The 18,496-nt window shown below is 46.5% G+C and overlaps 1 protein-coding gene across 1 annotated transcript in view; it reads left to right on the top strand.

The window, feature by feature from the left end:
• The window catches only part of CHD1L (chromodomain helicase DNA binding protein 1 like), a 1,245,724-nt gene extending 1,234,323 nt beyond the window's left edge, over positions 1-11,401 (top strand). The window contains exon 25 of the mRNA XM_069636461.1: positions 11,104-11,401. Within this exon, the coding sequence (XP_069492562.1) occupies positions 11,104-11,232 (129 nt within the window). The 3' untranslated portion in view covers positions 11,233-11,401. The remainder of the gene's footprint in view (positions 1-11,103) is intronic.
• Positions 11,402-18,496: the final 7,095 nt, after the last annotated feature.

The following is an 18,496-nucleotide window of genomic DNA, read 5'->3' as shown; positions in this document are numbered from 1 at the left end:
ATTCTTTTGGTTTGGGAGAGGGGTGCCCCACATGTATCTGTACCCCGGGCCCCAAAAGTGATTAACATGGCCCTGACTATAAGTGAACTGGTGAGGCAAGCCAGTAAGAGGGTCCGATGGACCTCAAGTTGTGTTAAACTTTGTAAAAAGACGGAAACAAGTGTAAGTGGCAGAGTTAAAGTCTTGGGGATGGGGAGCCCTGGGACTTGAGGATCTGTACATGTTGTCTTGCGAACAAAGCCTCAAGACCCTTTCCTTTTGAACTGTGTTGCTTGGAACTTGGGGAAGGGAGCCCTGAGGATTATTTGGAACTGTATTGCCTTGAACTTGTGAAAGGTAAACTTGAGACTTTTGTGGAACTAAGCTTGGAACTTTGTGTTTAGCACGATTCCCTTTATTATTATTGACATCCCTACACATTGGTTAGCTTTTGATGTGAGGGCAAGAATAGGTTTTGGACGCAGATGGACTTTTAGGTTGAACTCTTTGACTCAAACTTTCATTAGTTTCGTTCAGGTAGGGAAATTCCACCTTGGCATTGGGCAAATTAGACGTTCTACCATCCTGACATTTGATTTAATAAAGCATTTTAATTAGAACTTTGAATCTGTTGACTGTGTTTTGCTTCATTATGCCTTCACAGACCTCTTTGAGGAGGTGCTCAAGGTGTTCCTGGCTGCATGCAGACTGTCTACAAGATCTCTGTATGCGTGCAGGTGGAGAAGATTTGAGTCATGGTGCAGGGAATGTGAGATTGACCCTCTCTCTTGCCCCACCACTACACTGATGAAGTTCATTTTGTCACTGGCCTTCAGGTCACCACAGCCAAAGGATATTTGTCAGCTTTGTCTGTGTTCAAGAGGTCTCTGGATCAAGGTTCCTTTTTTACGATCCCGGTTATGGCCCAATTCCTGAAGGGCAATGTGAATGTGTATCACCCTTGCCCTGTACAACACATACACCAAGCCACTCTTCCACCACCTCGATGCCCTGGCCATTCCCTATACCAACTTCCTGATGACACGCAAGTCTTACTCCCAATATTGGGGAATTACGTCTAGAATGTTGAAACAATCAACCAGACTTAGTGTCATTCAGAACTGGATGGCCGTCCACAACCTTTGTATCAACAGTGAGAAAACAGAGCTTCTCATTGTAGGCTTGCCTCGTCGTCTAAGCACCCTGGATCCATCCTACTCCTCTTTCCCTATTGACAGAATCTACATCCAGGTTTCCAAGTATGTGAAGACTCTGGGTGCTCATCTGGACGCTGAACTCAGTATGTCCCGTCATATCAATGCGCTGACATCCTCCAATGCCTACACAGCTAAGCTCATCTCCTTGAGCATGAAATTCATCTGTCCTCAAAATTGCCTAACTCTTGCACAAGCCATTATTGGTGGTAAGCTCGATTATTGCAATGTGCTTTTCACAGGCACCTCCTCTAAAAACCTTGTGAAACTGCAACTCTTACAAAATAATGCCCTAAGAGCGGCCCTGCCCTAAAACGTTCGGACCACATCTCAGCAACAAGAGCATAGTTGCACTGGCTTCCGAAAAAGGCACAAATCAGGGGAGACCACCAGGGGGTGCAGAGATGCACTGACGCATCTGCACTAGTCTCCTCCAAAAGGCACCGTCAGAGGGACTTGAGCCCCCCCATACTCCCAGGAGTGCAGTGCCGACCCTCCCCCCCGCAGCCTGCTGACATCGCAGAGCCCCCGCACGCCCCAACTCCGGTCGCCCGACGCAGAGATTTCGCCGAGTTCTGGCTCCTTGAAAGAGGAGGGAGAGAGAGCTCCTCCTTCCCCCGCGCCGCGGCTCCGCAAGAAGTAACGGAGAGCCGCGGATGGGCTGGGGCCCACGGGAAGCGACCCCTCTCCACACTGGGCATCCTTGCAGTGGACCTTGCAACCATTTGAGCCTCAACCAAGACACACATCGCCTCTGGCGCTTGACTGCTCTGCACCGGGAGGGAGAGCGAGCCCCACCTCCCCTGGCGCAGCGACTCTACACTGGGCTCCGGTGAGCTGCGTCCTACGTGAGGCCCATACCAGCGCCGGACGGTGCGTAAGAGCGTCCCCCCCCACCCCTGGACTCAGTGGTGGGGGATTTCCAGACCCATCGACGCCCGGACGAGATCACTCAGCGTCTTTGAGTTGGTTTTCTTTTTCTGGGACCACAGCCTGGGGCCGTGTGCCGGGCCCTACGGCTTGTACTCCCCCAGGGGACACAGGCGGACTGGGGAACTGGCGCGGGAGCGCACACAGAGGGCGCGGATTGCTCCCTCAAAAGTTTTTGGCCCCCTCACGACCCGCAGGGCCATTCTTCATTGGGAGCCCCTGAGAGCCCGGGCCCCCACCGGCGGAGCGAGAAAGCGGGAGCCTCCCCCTTGCAGGGGGCCTACAGCCGTCCCTCCTCCATTGGGCCTTCCCTGGATTCTGTGTTGCCCAAGAGAGGTGAGAAGAGAGCTCCGAGAGCTCCATGGGGTATGAGAGCGCCCCAGATTATTAATCAGCATTAAGGGCAAAGAGGATTACTACCTCACCTGCTGCCTGGCCCCACAACAGTGTCTGCCCCCTTGAGGTTTTTTTCGAGCAGAGCGGTCCCGACATAACACGGGGACAGAGAGCGATAGAACCCTGTTGGCCCTGGCCTGGAGATTTGTCACGAGTAACCTCCTGCCTCAACAGAGAGTGCAGAGTCAAGGCTGTATACAGAGAAGTCCCCCCGTTGCTCTCCCTCTAGAGTTGTTTGGAGGCCCAGCGGCACCGCCCACTTGACCTGGGGCGTTCACGAGGAGACCTTGTGGAGATGGTCGGGGGGGAGCCCATGAACTGGAAGGAATCCCTACAGAGATTTCGATGCATGCCCTCAAACTCGCCAACCTGCCCTGAGATGGCGTCCCCGACGCATCAGGAAATGTCTGATACCAGCACAGTCACCAAAGGTATGGCTGCCCTCTTGGAGGAAATAAGAGGCTTCAGAGCGGACATAACGATACGGTTGGACACCTTGGATAAAAAAGTGGACAATATAGATGACAGGGTCCAAATGCTTGAAAACAACACAGCCTCGAATTACATTTTTGAGACTCAATTCGACATGCGCTTATCGGAACTCGAGAGGAGAGAAGGGAAATGCTCCCTAAAGCTTGATGACTTAGAGAATAGGGAACGCCGGTGTAATCTGCGTTTTTTGGGCTTCCCTGAGCGGGAGGGCGAAACGCAAATGGACATTATCAAAGCTGTTAATGCGGTGGTGGGAACTCCTTTTGAAGGTGCAAATACGAATGAACCTAATATCGAGAGAGCTCACAGAGCGGGTGTGGCTAACAGAGGCCCCAGATCCATTCTCGTACGATTCCATTATTTCACGGAGAAAAGCAAAATCTTGGAACTGGCACGTAAGAAGGGTCTGGTGGACTGGGAGGGGGCCCGGATTTCGGTGTATCAGGATCTGCCGCCTTCACCCTGGCAAGACGTCGACTCTGCTCCCCGCTAACGAAAATGCTCCAAGCCAAGGGGGTTCGATACAGATGGGGATACCCTTTTTCACTTTCCTTCGAACTGGAAGGATACAAATATGCCCTGGTCACGGAGGATGATATTCGCAGGGTGTCGGGAGAACTCCTCGATGAACCAAGCATGGAGGTGAGAGAGCAAGAGCGCGGAAGAGAGCCGGTTGGCCCCGGGGGGACAAAGGCTCCACAGGAGAGACGTAAAGTCCGAGGCCACAGGAAGTTTAGAAGAGTGGCTCCGACATCCCCTGGACAACCTGACACTTGAGGAACCACAGGACGCTTCACAGTCAAGTTTGTACTTTTTTCCGAAAGGGGGAGCACTGTAAATGTTCACAATCTAAATGCGATAGGGGTGTGGGGGGCTCAAGTTGTTGTTGTTGAAGAGTTCAAGAGCCCGGAGGGGGGAGACACTGGTGGCCTGGCTCAGCGACAGGATGAAGCCGCTGGTCTACCAGGCGTTCAGAGGGGAGGAGGGAGGGGGGAGGGAAAAGTTGTGGTTTGTTCAATGGGGTTTTAGCTGGGACAAGCCAAGTTTTCTGGTCTGTTTCGTAACTACAGATCTGTTTTTCGACTATAGCAGGGGGCGGAAGTATTGCGGGAGCACTGAAATTAGTTGCTTTGTGGAGAGAGACATGAGCTTTTACCATCGCTGTGATGGATGATTCATTTCAATTTTTGACAGTGGGTTCGTTAAATGTACGGGGGCTTAATTCTCCCACTAAAAGGTCGCTGCTGGTGAGGGAATTTTCAAGGCACTGGCTCCACTTCCTATTCGTGCAAGAAACACACTGGGCCAGGGGCAAGGAACCAAAGCTGAGGGCTAAAACCATTGAACAGGTGTATGCAGCGTCCTTTTTGGCTAAGAAACGTGGAGTTGCCGTACTGGTCTCTCCCGGGGCCCATTTCGTACTCAAAGCTCAGAGGGCAGACCCGGAAGGACGATATATCATGGTCAAGGGGGAGGTGAGGGGTCGGTTGTTTACCCTGGTTTGTATATATGCTCCAAATGAGGCGCAAGATGGCTTCTGGGTGGGGATGAGAGAGAAAATTATAGCTTTTTCCGAGGGTACTCTACTGGTTGGTGGGGATTTTAACATGGTTATTTGCCCTGAACGGGACAGGAGGTTGCCCAACCCATGTCCTTCTCAGCGATTCCATAAAAAATTGGCTGAGGCTTTCCAAACAGTTAACGAAGATCTGGGTTTGAGCGATACACACCACACTAAGCAAGACCGTGATCCCGACTTCACATTTTTCTCAAAACCTCATGCTACATTTTCCCGTATTGATTATACTTTAGTTGATTCCACGCTTCGGGGAGAGGTCACAGAATCGGGGGTGGAGGTTGTTCCTTGGATGGACCATGACTTGGTTAGAATAAAAATTGGTATCCCCCCGGCTCCGACACCCCGCTCCCTATGGAGGTGTAACAACCTCCTTCTGCACGACAAGGAAGTGCGCCAATCCCTCCTGACAGCTATTACAGAATACTTCTCCATCAACGATAATGGGGAGGTCGGGGTCATGGGAGTCTGGGAGGCATTCAAGGCAACCATTAGGGGCATTCTCATTGAGACAGGTTCGAGGAAAAAGAGGGAGAGGGGCCATGAGGAGAAACTATTGAAGGAAAAGATAGAGGCTATCCAACCGGGTGGGAAATTAAAAAACGCAAATGTTCCCCGGAAAGTGGGAGGAGCTTCAAAGGTTGCGCTCAAAGTTGGCAGACCTCCAGGTGGGACAAACGGAAAGAAAGCTGTCCTTCCTGAAACAGAAGTACATGGAAAAAGGGGAAAAAACGGATAAGATATTAGCTTGGAGGCTTTGCGAGCTCAGAAACAATAGAAGGGTGAATTCCATCCGTTCACCGGGAGGGGAATCGACGGTAAGAGATAGTAAAATAGCTGAACATTTTCGGCAGTATTATGAGCACCTGTATTGCTCGGAGTACGCAGGGGATGGAACTGAGATTGACAACTTCCTGGACTCCCTCCCGATTCCCGGCCTCTCACCCGAAAAAGCAAGTACACTAGAACTCCCCGTAACCCCGGAGGAGATAATAGACACTATGTCCTCTTTGAAGAGTGGAACAGCCCCAGGGGATGATGGGTTCACAGTCAAGTTTTAGAAGACCTATCGGTCAACGCTAGCCCCGTTTATGGCTAAGATGTTTAACTCAGCACTTGATCAGGGCAGCCTCCCACCCTCGATGATGTCTGCACTGATAGTAATACTCCCCAAAGAGGGGAAGAATCCTTCCTAGTGTCACTCATATCGCCCTATATCCCTTCTTAACGTGGATGTTAAGATCCTGGCTAAACTTTTAGCAAATAGACTGGCGAAGCTCCTCCCCTCCCTAATATATGGAGATCAGGTAGGCTTCATTCCGGGACGCCAGGGTTCGGACAATATACGGAAGACCCTAGACCTCATGCACGAGGCTTCAAGGCAGGGGGTGGAGGGCTACTTGCTGGCATTGGACTCTGAAAAGGCCTTTGACCGTGTCGAATGGCCTTATATGGGTAGAGTCCTCCAGAAAATGGGCCTGGGGGACAACTTTTGTGGGTGGGTCTCAGCACTATAATGGTCCTACAGCAAGAGTTTTGGTCAATGGTGGCACATCGGAACCCCTGGCCTTATCTAGAGGAACCCGGCAGGGCTGCCCTCTTTCACCCCTTCTATATGCTCTGGCAATGGAGCCCCTGGCCATAGCGATTAGAGCGGACCAGGAAATCACAGGGATACGTTGTGGTGATTGCGACTTTAAACTTTCTCTGTTTGCAGACGATATCTTGGGCTACCTAACCAACCTCTAGGTTTCACTACCTAGACTGTTCGATCTTATAAATTACTATGGTGCCTTTTCGGGACTTAAGATAAACGCGTCCAAGTCTAGCATTATGCCTATGGGTCCTGGGGACCAAGATATTGGGGATCGCTCCGAAATATTGGGAGTAAGAATAGAACGAGTGTCCACTGGGTATCTGGGTACCTGCATTCCTAGGAACCTTTCACTGCTATACCAGTGTAACTTCCCCAAAATTTTGGCCAAGATTAGCAGCGATCTCAAACGTTGGGCACCTCTTACACTCTCTTGGTTTGGGCGTATGGTTACGGTTAAAATGAACGTCTTGCCTCGCCTACTGTATCTCTTTGCAGCCCTCCCCGTGGTGACCCCTGACGCCTTTTTCGAGGTTTTACAATCCCGAGTCCTTCAGTTTATATGGGATGGGAGGAGAGTAAGAGTCAAGTTCTCCACCTTGACCCTTCCGAAGTCTCATGGGGATTCGGCCTTCCTGACTTTAGGCTATACTATAAAGCAGCTCAGCTCCGGGTGATGTTGGAACATATGAGAGAAGATATGAGGACATATTGGACATACATTGAAGATATCCACACCCACCCGAAAAAAGTCAGAGACCTGCTATGGGCTCCCCTAAAGCCCTCCCCTCCCACCTCAGAACACACCCTACATTAGCGGTCCTATGGGCAGCCTGGAAACCCTCCCCTTTAACGTCATTGTGGGGCCCCCCTGTCAATCTAGACACCAGAGGCTTCCGTGATACCCAAGCATGGTCAGACATGAGTTTGGAGAGGATTTCCCAACTCTCACGCGAAGAGGGCTTCATAGACTACGACCAATTGAGTGAGGCACTGGGCGACAAACCACCCTCGATCTTTGAGTATCTGCGCTTGAAGGGAATTCTGACTCACCCTCGGTGGGCTGACAACCTCAAACGCCCCCTCACCCCCTTTGAAGATGTAATAGCTAAAAGTGTCTCTCGGAAGGGCTCCCTATCTAAGTTTTACAGTACACTGATAACGGCTAACTTGGAGGGTTGACAACCCTTTAAACAAATTTGGGAAGAAAGGCTGGGCATGACGCTGGATGACCACACATGGAGGGCAATTTTTAAAACTATATTCACAGGTTCTCTGTATACTGCTGCCATGGAGCACAGCTTCAAGATTCTCCATTCCTGGCATCGCCCCCCCGGCCACCCTGTCCAGAATGTTTGTAGAGGTATCCCCCTTCTGTCCTAGGTTATGTCCCCAAAGGGGCACATGGTTCCATATGTGGTGTGGATGTCCGGTCATTCAGGTGTAATGGTCGGAACTGCTCAGCTGGAATAAGGACATAGAGGGGTTCTGCCCATCCCTACTCCCCCTGGAAATCCTCCTGGGTACCCCCATGCCGGAGACGGAACAGAACACATTCCCAAGGGTCATTGGGGCCATGTTGAGGGCGGGGAGGTTAGCACTGGCCCAAAAGTGGAAAAGCGCTCTAGCACCATCCAAGGAGGAATGGCTTTGTAAATTAAGGTCGATTTTCACCTATGAAAAGCTTACAGCAGTGAAAAATGACACAGTGTCGGAATTTACGCAGGAATGGACTGCGGTTCTCCTCCATGATGACTGCGTTTCAATGCGTCTGTAAAATATGCTTTATTACGTATCCTCTGTATCCATCTCAGCACTGGCACCAGAGTTAGAGTTTGGCCCTCAGTTTGCTTTGAATCAAGCGGACCCCACTATGTCAAAAGTGCATAACAATGTATACAACAATGTTTGAATGTTCTCTCGGCAACTTCCATAACCTGCAAAACCTCAAGACTTGGTATGCTGCAAAGTTGGGGGGGTGGGGAGGGAAGGGTGAGGGGGGATGGGATTAAAAGATAAAAATGTTGACATCTTTGTTTGCTTATTCTATGGCAGGTGGGGATTGCTGGTGCACCCTACCTTGTATGTACAATGTCAATAAAATTTGTTTAAAAAAAACAAAAAAAAGCACAAATCAAATTAAAAACACTGGCCATTACCCAACGATGTTTGCACCAGAATGCCCTCTCTTACATCATCCCATGCATTTCAGCTAAACCACTGACACACTCAGAGTTTTCTGCCAAAGGTGGTGTGGCCTCTCCCCCCCAACCCCACCTTGGGATTTACATATTGCTGTGGGAGTCACAGGCTTGGACTGGCCTCTAGGGCAATAGGCCCATGGCTGAACCAAAGACACAAAATGCAGGTGTGGGCCAGTTTTTTGGGTCAAAGTGGGCCCGTTTTGTGGCCAGTTTGGGCCAGTTTAATGAGTTAATTCTCTGTGCGGCTAGTAGTTTTGACCAGTGTTGCTGAATAAATATTTTTTTTAATGCTCAATTTGCATTAAAAAAACTCCACCTAGGCTACTATTCAGACAGTGTCTCAAAAGTAATGAATTGCCATTTTCAACTTTGGGGCACTTTTTCATCAGTGCCAGAGATAATATTATGACCCAGTCTGACCCTAGGGAGTCTATCATAGATGAGGAATCTGTGGGTGGGAGGAAGGAATCCATTAGAAGACCAAAATAATCACCTCTCTGGCACATTCTTTCTGATGGATGTTCCTCACACAAATTCCTCATCACTCTCCCAACCAGCTCCTCTTGTTGGATAGCTTGTACATCTGTTCTCCTTAGCTGGTCCGATAGCACAGCGAGTAGAACGCTCGCTTTGACATCTGTGCAGAGCCTGCTGGCGCAGGTTCGAATCCCGGCCGGGCCAAATTCAGCCTTTCATCCTTCCGAGATCAATAAATGAGCACCACACACCGTGGGTAAAAAGCAGCGTTTAGATGCCTGAGGGTTCGTAGTGCTATATAAATGCTAAATTATTATTATTATTTATTATTAGCGGCTGAGTGCTAGGGGCAAAGGCAAAACTGAGTTCATAGGACCGGTTCCATACATGCTGGCCCTGACGTCATGTAAGTTGGACGTGTAATGGCGCGGAGCAGACTTGATCTGCACTATGCACCCCGGTGGCAAAGAAATTCTGAAGTCAGCTTGCGCTATCGAGATAGAATATCATAGATGCGGAATCTGTGGCAAGAACATCCATCAGAAAGAACATTTCTGAGAGGTACGTAATTTGTTCCTTCAGTGGATAAGTAGTTTGTGGGACCAACTCATTGCAGCTCTCCCTGAAATACTTCCTAACTTCCCATAATACCTTTATTCTCAGCAACGGACAATCGTTTAGCTGTTCCTTCTTTTAGGAGGTGTAGACAAGGGGTCCGATGTTTTAATATTCAAACCTCAAAACAGTGGAACAACCTGCCTTCTCCATTATGTAAGGAACTTAGAAATCTTAAATTTAACAAGGCAATCAAGACCAGGCTTTTCCAGTCCAGAGCCTCAATGAGCACCTGAAGATCATGAAAGGCAGCGGTGCTGAATATTAATGATCTTAACATAACATTTAAGTTTGGCAGAATTACCAATGGCAATTCTACCAAATTGAATTACTGAATTTTCTGCTTGGTTTAGAGACATTTTGGAGCTAGTAGTTCTCCATTTTGGAGTTGCATGGCACTTCATTAGAGACATGGAGGATTTACATCTGCAGTAATACTGCATTGGACAATACCAACATTTTAAGTGAAGGTAATGCATCCACTTCATCCATTTACAACTAGGTGTTTATTTGTGCAACTGTAAAGTTGTAAAACAAGCTTTATTCTGAAATACTTCCTGTTTTACGGTTACCACACAACTCAAGAACATTTCACATAAAATTGCATATTTCATAAAATATTGTCAGCACATAAGTGGCATACAATATTGATACAATACTTTAAAAAAAACATCAGAATCAAAATTCATGTCAACCTTCCATTATTTACAAAAATACAAAATTATTACTAAAACTTAAAAATACCCGATGCGGCATATGATAGAGGTTTATTGGACTTTCTACCTACTTATATCAGACAGACTATCATATACCAACCCCATCCTAAAGTTGCTTCCTTGTTTCAAGCAGGAGAAGTATGGATTGCCACATCTTGTCAAGTGAAATATTACGGTGACCATTCCTGGCCATAAGGCAAATTCTTCAAAAGGAGTATGTTTTTATTTCATTAGAATCACAGACAAATAGTGGCCCAATAGTTTACATGGAGTCAACACATGTCTATTTGACTCATCAATTTGCCTAGTATTACACATCCTGCAGTTTCTTTCTTCTTTAGGAACGCCCCTTCTATGGACAGTTACTGCAAGAGTGGACAATTGATTAAAGCGAAGAAGCATTAAGAACCCTCTTATGACAAATGTTGAAGGTTCGCTCTTTTCATGTGAGATGTCCTAGAAAAGTATGTTTCAATTCCTGCATATCATACTTGGGAGTTTCAAATATTCTGCTAGTACAGAAGTCTTTAAAAACATTATTTTGTGAAAGAATGTTGCCACTAAGAATGTTTATGCAGGAAATGACACCACAAATAGAATTGAACAATGCAACACATTTTTCAGTGTAATGAGATAAAAAATGATGAGCCTTTTCCAAATCCACCTCCAAAATGTAAAGTATACACATGTCTACTTAAGTTGATTGTATACGAATAAGGACATTACAGGGCGTGTGCTGAACAGCAGAATAGTGTATCAAGGAGATTTCATCATATTACTGTACTTTGACCACCACTGTCAAAGGTTATGATACAGTTAGGTTTCATGTTAAATCACAATACTATTTTTTGTAAGATGTTTGACTTAACGGTTTTATATTCATATAATTTATATTTTTTATGCTTTTCAGGAATTATATCAACTGTTGAAAGAAAATACAGGATGCATACTGGTGAAACCACGATGGCTACAGGCGTGTTTCTACAAACAGAAGAAAATAAGCCCAATGAAGTATCGGATAGATTTGACTGCCATCTAGCAAATATTTCTGAATGTGCTTAATCATCACGTTTTTTGTATATAAATATTTTAAGTCATTTCAAAAGAATCTATTTGTTCAATAAATAATTTCTATTTTTAAATTACTAAATGTTGCACAAATGTACCTTTCTCGTGTATAAATATAAAAGTGTCATATTCTCCTCTCAGTTTCTCGTTTGTGATATGGTTATTTGCGATGTGTGACCTGACAAATGTTGGTGTCTGATACACATAATCACTGTTTGTACTAATAGATGCACCCCAAAGCGGTTAGAGAACGTGTGGAAAAGGTCTTTATCGCTCTCAACCGGCCTGGCAAAGGCAGGCCCACGGGTCCCCTTGAATTCTTTCCTACCTCAATGCCCTTCAGGGCCTACAGAGCCAGAGTGTAATTGGTGTTGTGAAAAAAGGATAAGAAGAAAAAGAAGAGGTCTTGCTCCCAAAGTTCGTCCTCATTCTCAGAGGATAATCATTCTTCTGATGCTTTCTCATTACGGACCCTGGCTGTTTGGAGGAATCTGAACCAACTCTAGTAAATGTCAGTAAATCTCATCCCTTTTGCATTGAGTCATCTACTCCAGCAGAATGGGAAACGTTCAGGCAAACCATGGTTGATGTGTTAAAACAGGCTTCATCCCACTGCTCCTTCTCCGGACAGTGGAGGCAACAGTATTGGTACTGTTTACCCCTGGGCTCTGTATCGAGATGTGCCTCTCCCCAGCAGTTGCAAGAACCCTATGTGCGAGAATCGTGTTTGACATCTTCTGCGCCAGCAGCACGGTTTCTGGCACCAAGCCTTCTATGCTCGTGGCGGCAGTGCGTTAAGTGACTGCATCTGATAGCCAGCCACTGCTCACTGCAATTATCATTTCTTCCCGATTTTGGAACCTGCGGCTCCAAAGCTTATCCTAGCAGCAAGAATGGCTTCTTTTGTCAGGCGTGAGAGTAGCTCTGTTGAATGGGACCTTCTCTCATTTCGCCTGAGACCATTACCAGGATTTAGGGGCAGCAAGTTGTCACTGAAGATTGAGCTCGAATCGTCAGTAAAAGGTTTGAGAGAGGCTATTGCACTGGACAATGCTGCAGAAATTGAATTCTTCTTTTGGGGCCGGTGCTTTTACTGCAGCTCGGAGGCTAAAACTATTCAATCTTTGTGCTTTCGGTCACCACATAGAAGAAATCCATGCATTTACTGATAGCTTGGGGCATGATGCCCCAGTTGAGACCATTCTTCCTTTTAGCGAGGCTCCCTCAGTCCATTCTGACAGAATAGCAGTTTCCAAAACTGTGGCAAGAAAACACTGCCTGGTTACGGCTGATCCTGTGCATTTTTCCTTGCATGTCACCCTGGAAAGTCTATTGGTCTAAGCCTCTGATACCATATCTCAACAAACTGTCTTTGCTTCTTTTGCTCTTGACTGGTAGTCTAAGAAATTGGACGGGTTTGAAGCATCTGGTTGTCTGCCTTAGGCAATTCCTAGTACCTGTACCGTCTGAAGATAAAATCACACCTTGTTAGACATGGGAAAGAAGGTGGACAAGCATCTACCATCTGATATGCAGAAGCCTGTTCACCACATGGTGATCAGCAGCAAGAAAATGGCCAAGCATATCGTTAGTGTGGATACAATGGATTGCACAGCATGATCAATGGGCACAGGGGTGGTGGTCAGAAGCGATTCCTCAATTCGGACTTTGGGTATCGCTCAAGAGGTCCAAACAAAGCTATTAGACATGCCCGTTGATGGTGAACATTTATTTTACAGCAAAAAATGTCAAGGCCTTTGGGGGTACTGCCAAAATAGTAGGTTTATTTCCTCTTTTGCATCCATTTCATTCCTACGGTCTTGCAAGCCACTTTAGCAATAGAAGAAACCCAACAGGGCATTGTCAGCAGTTGCAGAGGTGCTTTGTTTTTTCCCTTGAGAGGAAAGAATTCTGGCCTTCTTACACCCGAGCTTCAAAGCCCTTCAACGCCACACCAGTTTGTGGCACAATTCGACTTTTGCTGGCATTTGTGGTAGTGGCTTCTTTTGAGCCTATGCATTTGCGCCAGTTGTCTCTCTTCACTTGATTGTATAGTTTCTCTCGGAAAGCGTCCCATAGGTGGGTTGGAGAGCTGCAAGTGTTGTGTCCTTGTTCCCTTAGTTTTTTTCTGAGGGAAACAACCCTAAAGGTTTGTTCTTTCAACCCATGGTGGGTTATTTTAATCTTCAGCAAAACATTTACTTGCATGTTTTCTTCCCCCTGAAAAAGGCTTTCATAGGTTTGGTCCTAAGAGAGCTCTGCTTTTATTCTAGAAGAACCAAGGATATCAGACAGGATGAACAGCATGTGTCTAAACAAATATTCTAATGGATTGCGTCCTCCCACAGATTCCTCATTTTACATATATTCTCTGGCTTCAGCTCCTCGCAGAAACTTTTTAGCCAGCCAGGGTGCTGTGCAATGTCTGCGGCCCTCGATGTGCTCTTTAATGGTTCTAGGTCAAATATTCGAAAACAAAAGGATCAAATGCCTTTTTTTCGACACCAAAAGGGTCGAATTAGTATTTTTTTGTTGTTTTTTACATACAAAACTAAAAAAATATATAAATAAATAAAAAAGCATTCAGCCCTTTTTTTCGATCCTTTTGGATTCGAAAAAAAGGTCATTCGATCCTTTTATTTCGATACTTTGACTGGACACCCTCTTTAATCAGTGCCGGATGTGGCGTCGGTGTCAGTATTTACATAACTTGCACCGCATCCCATAACCTGAGTTCCATTTTTCTCCATGTTCAGCATGCTTCACAGAACGCTTAATAACACCTTAGAAAATCTTGATAATGTTTCCAATCTTCAGCATTTTCTCCAAAATATTGACTCCAAAACCTTTGGAGTCGATATTTCCAAACCAGGAGACGTGAAGCAAAAAAGTGCTTAAAACATTGTATCCGAGGAGCAAATCCTGGCACTCATATTCGTCTGCAGTGGGAAGAATTTTGACTAAAAATGATCGATGTCTTTAATAAAGGGGCTCCGGTAGCTTTGGCAATGAAGCCTAGAAAATAATGTCACCCATAGCACCTTCGAAAGTGAGGCGATACTCTGAAATCTACTTTTTCCGCACGCCCAAGAGTTCAGGTTTGATGCCATTCTCAAAGGTCTTTTGAGCAGCATCAGCATTGCTGTCCGCCGTTAGCCCTTCATCTCTCAATACTGCCCTGGCTTCCTCTTTGAAGGACCCGTCTGCATCGAGGATAGTGTTGTGTTCAACCTCGACATTAAGTTAGGCTCCAGAGTCTAGGTCTGAATTCAAAAGCTCCTTCTAGTAATTTTTTGACAAAGATCGGGACTGTTAGGCAGAAACCTGTGCAGTTCCCTCTGGGACCACTGCAAAAGATTTAAGACTACAGGTGTTTGGCAGTAAACCCACTTGGTAGCAGTCTGTACCACACAGATTCACTTGGTAGCTGTGGCTGAGCAGTCAGACTTCCCTCAAGAAGAGTTAGGCAGTATACAGAGTATTTACAATAGGTCAAAAGAACACAGTAGAACAAGTAAACACTGACCAGAGCTTGGTGTAAAAGAGATATAATTATTTATTTAAAACCACATCTAATAAAACACACAGGCACTAATGTTAAGCAGTTCAGAAACGTGGTCACTAAAAGATATACACTCCCTTAAAAGAATATTTAGACAAGTCTTAAGTAAAGCCCCACTTATTTTCAGACAGCGGTGAGCGCTTAACGCAGATGGCACTCTAATAATTCGTTTTAAAAAGGGAGAGAAAAGCAGAGTATAATTTGAAACCGATCCCAACACTTTCACAAGAACACAACAAGAGAGAAAGGCAAAGTAAAACCGTGAAGTTAGAGTTCTGAAGGCTGGATCCACTTTAAGAGGATCCGAACGAAATGTGTCCAAGGTCACACGGTTGCAGTGCACAAAAGTCTTGAAAAGGTTCAAAAAGAGTTGGACCAAAGAAAGGGACCAGTTAGATGGTCAAGGCGGCCAGCCCAGTCCAGAAGGTTAAGGGATTATTATTACCTTGTAGCAATCTTTAGAAAGGGAGGCCTGGCGGACACGGTACCTTAAAGTGGTGAGAATACTCCAGCGGGGGCAGTTGTTCCTGGCAGCGGATGCAAGTCGGTGCTTCGTCCGGGGGAAGAGAGGATCTCATCGGGGAGGAAGACCGGAGTCCGTTGCACTGCCAGGGAAGAAACCAGCCTCGGAGTTCTCAGGTAAAAGGAGTGGTCCTTTTATTCGCGGTCCAGTGTTAAGTGGCTATCCGGTTGCCGGGGTGCTTGGCACGGGCAATTCGACCACAAGACGTCCTGGGATGCGAGGAAAAGAAGGTAAACTGGTTGTGCCCACCAGTCAGGGGAAGAAGCCTCTCCAGCCGGGAGATCTTCTCTGTCGTCGGGAAGTGGTGAGTCGGTTCCGCAGGGCTCCACCAGTGGTGTCGTCGTGGTAGGTCAGCTCAGCTTCTCCCTCGTCAGATTCTCAGGTCCTGTGGCGACTTCTGAAGTTCCAGTCCCCAAAGCCCTGCTTTTATGCAACACACCCCCATTCACTCAGCCTAGCTGTCAATCAAACATGAGAAGTGGTGAGCCGGCCGGCTCACCACTTGGGCCAATCACACAAGAGTGCGACTTGAGTTACCAAGGTAACTCAGTCCAGGGTGCCTAAACCCCCTCCCACACCCCCTGTGGTACCCAGACAGAGTGGCACCACTTTTGGAGGCTTCTGTGGAGAAGCCCCGCCAAAAAGTGGAACAAAGGGCTCGACTTGGGTTGGAGTCACAGAAGAGAACACAAACACCATTTTAGAATCGAGTCCTGGCAAAAAATACCAACCGGCAAATTCATATTAATTAAATAAACCGGCGGTATGTTCGAGGCTATGAGAATTAAATAATTAAAGTTGGTAGCCTCGAACAATGGGAAAATCCCATAGGGATATATTCGCGGTCGAATATAAAAAGTAGTATCCACTGCCACCAGCCAAAACTCGATCAGGGGGGATGGAGACGTGCCCCCTCGACTAACAGACCCCGGGGCAATCGAATTGCCCCAACCAGTACGTCCACAATATGATGGTTTGTACCGGTTTCTGTTAATAATTTGGGACTAGTAAAGCCAATGGTGACTTTACATGCCCTGGGAGACAGTAGTCAGTCCCAGGGTATGGAGTCTATGGTGGGGTGTCACTATGACACCCCTGTGTCACCGCACGGAGGGTGCTGTGTAACACACATAGTAAAACAGGAACACCATAAATCATGTCCAAGAGTGGGAGAAAAAGAGTCTCACTCTTGGCAGGAGAAAAAAACAAACTCCAGAAATCCAGCAAAGCTGCTGGGGGACTCACTAGGTTAGGAAATTCAGCCTAAAGAGAATTCTCCCTAACAGGGACCAGTGCCCTTTTGGATTAGAACCTTTCCAAGGAATACAATCATACGCTCCTGAAGATTTCTTATTGGTGGAGGCTAGAATTGCAGATTTGCCAAGCAATTTAAAAGGCAACACCTCTACGGAGCTTGGTTTTATTTAAGTGAACCCATATGTCCACCTGAACGCCTAATACAGACTGGTGATGGCAAAGGTGTCCGAGGCTTTAGGGAGGGGTCCACTGATGAGACCGGTCATGGAGTACACCTAACGGACATTCTCGACTATGGCCCACCTAAGGAACAGCCTTTACCATTCCATGCCTAAAAGACCTAATCCTTGACATTTTTCAAAAAACTTGCTTAGCACTGACTGCCAGCATGAATTTAATAAATAAGTACAGGCCAACGGACCCTGAGATTTTTTCGAGACACCCTAACCCTGAGGGTCTTGTGACCCAGGCTGCTGCTTCAAAGTTGAAGTTGAGCTCCTTTCCAACTATTTTCCCCAAATAGGCATGATAAAAATATGACGCTCTGGCAAAGAAAATATTTGCGTCATGTGAATGACCCTTAATGCCATCTATACATCTTGCTCCTTGGTGGAGTACACCCACACTTTGTGGGTAGTTATTTCAAAGGCAGCAGAGCATATACTAAAGGGTGCGATGAGACATATATTCAAAGACCTGTTCACCAACGGAAAAGAAGCAGCATGCCAGGCTTTACGATTGTGGCTTGACACTGCAGACTGCATTGGCAGAGCTATGTGTGCCAGCTCAGTCAAAAGGAGCCTTTCCTGGCTGTGGAAGTCAGGATTCCCGCAGAATCCCCAAAAACATTTTGATATGCCCTTCAATGGTAGTCATTTGTTCAGCTCAAAATCTGATAACAGCTGAAAATCTTCGGGAGCAGCGGTCTGCCAGCAGCCATCTATACTAGAGGCAGGACTTTTTCTATTCCTTCAGTCAGAGAGGCAAAGGATAACCCTTTGCAAAACAAGGTCAGAGAAAGTTCCCTGGACCGGTTAGCCATCCATAACTTAACGGCAGTGAGACAGGAGTAGAATTTCTGATGGACAGAGTTGTCAAAAACAGAGCAAGAGAGTGTTAGTACACAGGTGAACCCGGAAACCGTGATCAAGAATTAAAGTAGCCAAAGGGTATGTGTAAAGAGAAAATAAGAGAGGGCGAGGACGGAACCTAAGGTACTTAAAAAGGCAGAAGAGGTGACTGGGCGTTGGAGCTCTGCCAGGAGACAGGAAAGGGATGATCAGATAAGTACGAACAAAACCAGTGAAGAACAATTTTGGAACATTTTAGAGACAAAAGGGTGGAGAGAGAGTAGAATGGTCCACAGTGTCAAAAGTGGCACAAAGATCTTGTAAGACAAGAATAGAGGTCTGCTTAAAGTTATGGGCATGTAGAATAGAATTTAGATTAGAAAAGAGAGCGGTTTCTGTAGAGCACCCAGAACTGAGACCAGACTGATGTGAGGTATACATATTGAATGGGGTAAGATGAGAACTAAGTTGCAGAGGGACTAGGCGCTCTAATATTTTGAAAGGTAAGAAACAAGGGAAATAGGGTGAAAATGACAGGGCTCTGTGGGATCTAAGTAAGGTTTTTTAAGGAGCAGAATGACGGGCGCAGCGTTGAATACAGATGGAAAGTAGCCAGAAGATAAAAAAGAGCTTAAGAGAGACAATAAGGAAAAGCAAAGACTAAAACAGGGAGAACAGGTTTAACAATGGTTGAAGGTAAGAGATCTGATGGAGTAGCAGCAGATTGAGACTCGGAGATAAGAGTGAGAACATCAGCCTCAAAAATGGGGCATGGCCACCCATTCAAAGTCCAAAGTATTAGACTATACCGGTGAATACTGCC

The sequence above is a fragment of the Ambystoma mexicanum genome, chromosome 7p (assembly GCF_040938575.1).
Source record: "Ambystoma mexicanum isolate Mex_15411 chromosome 7p, UKY_AmexF1_1, whole genome shotgun sequence".
Classification (NCBI taxonomy): domain Eukaryota; kingdom Metazoa; phylum Chordata; class Amphibia; order Caudata; family Ambystomatidae; genus Ambystoma; species Ambystoma mexicanum.
Note: the sequence above shows the minus strand (reverse complement) of the source record. Positions and strands in the feature narration are given on the sequence as shown.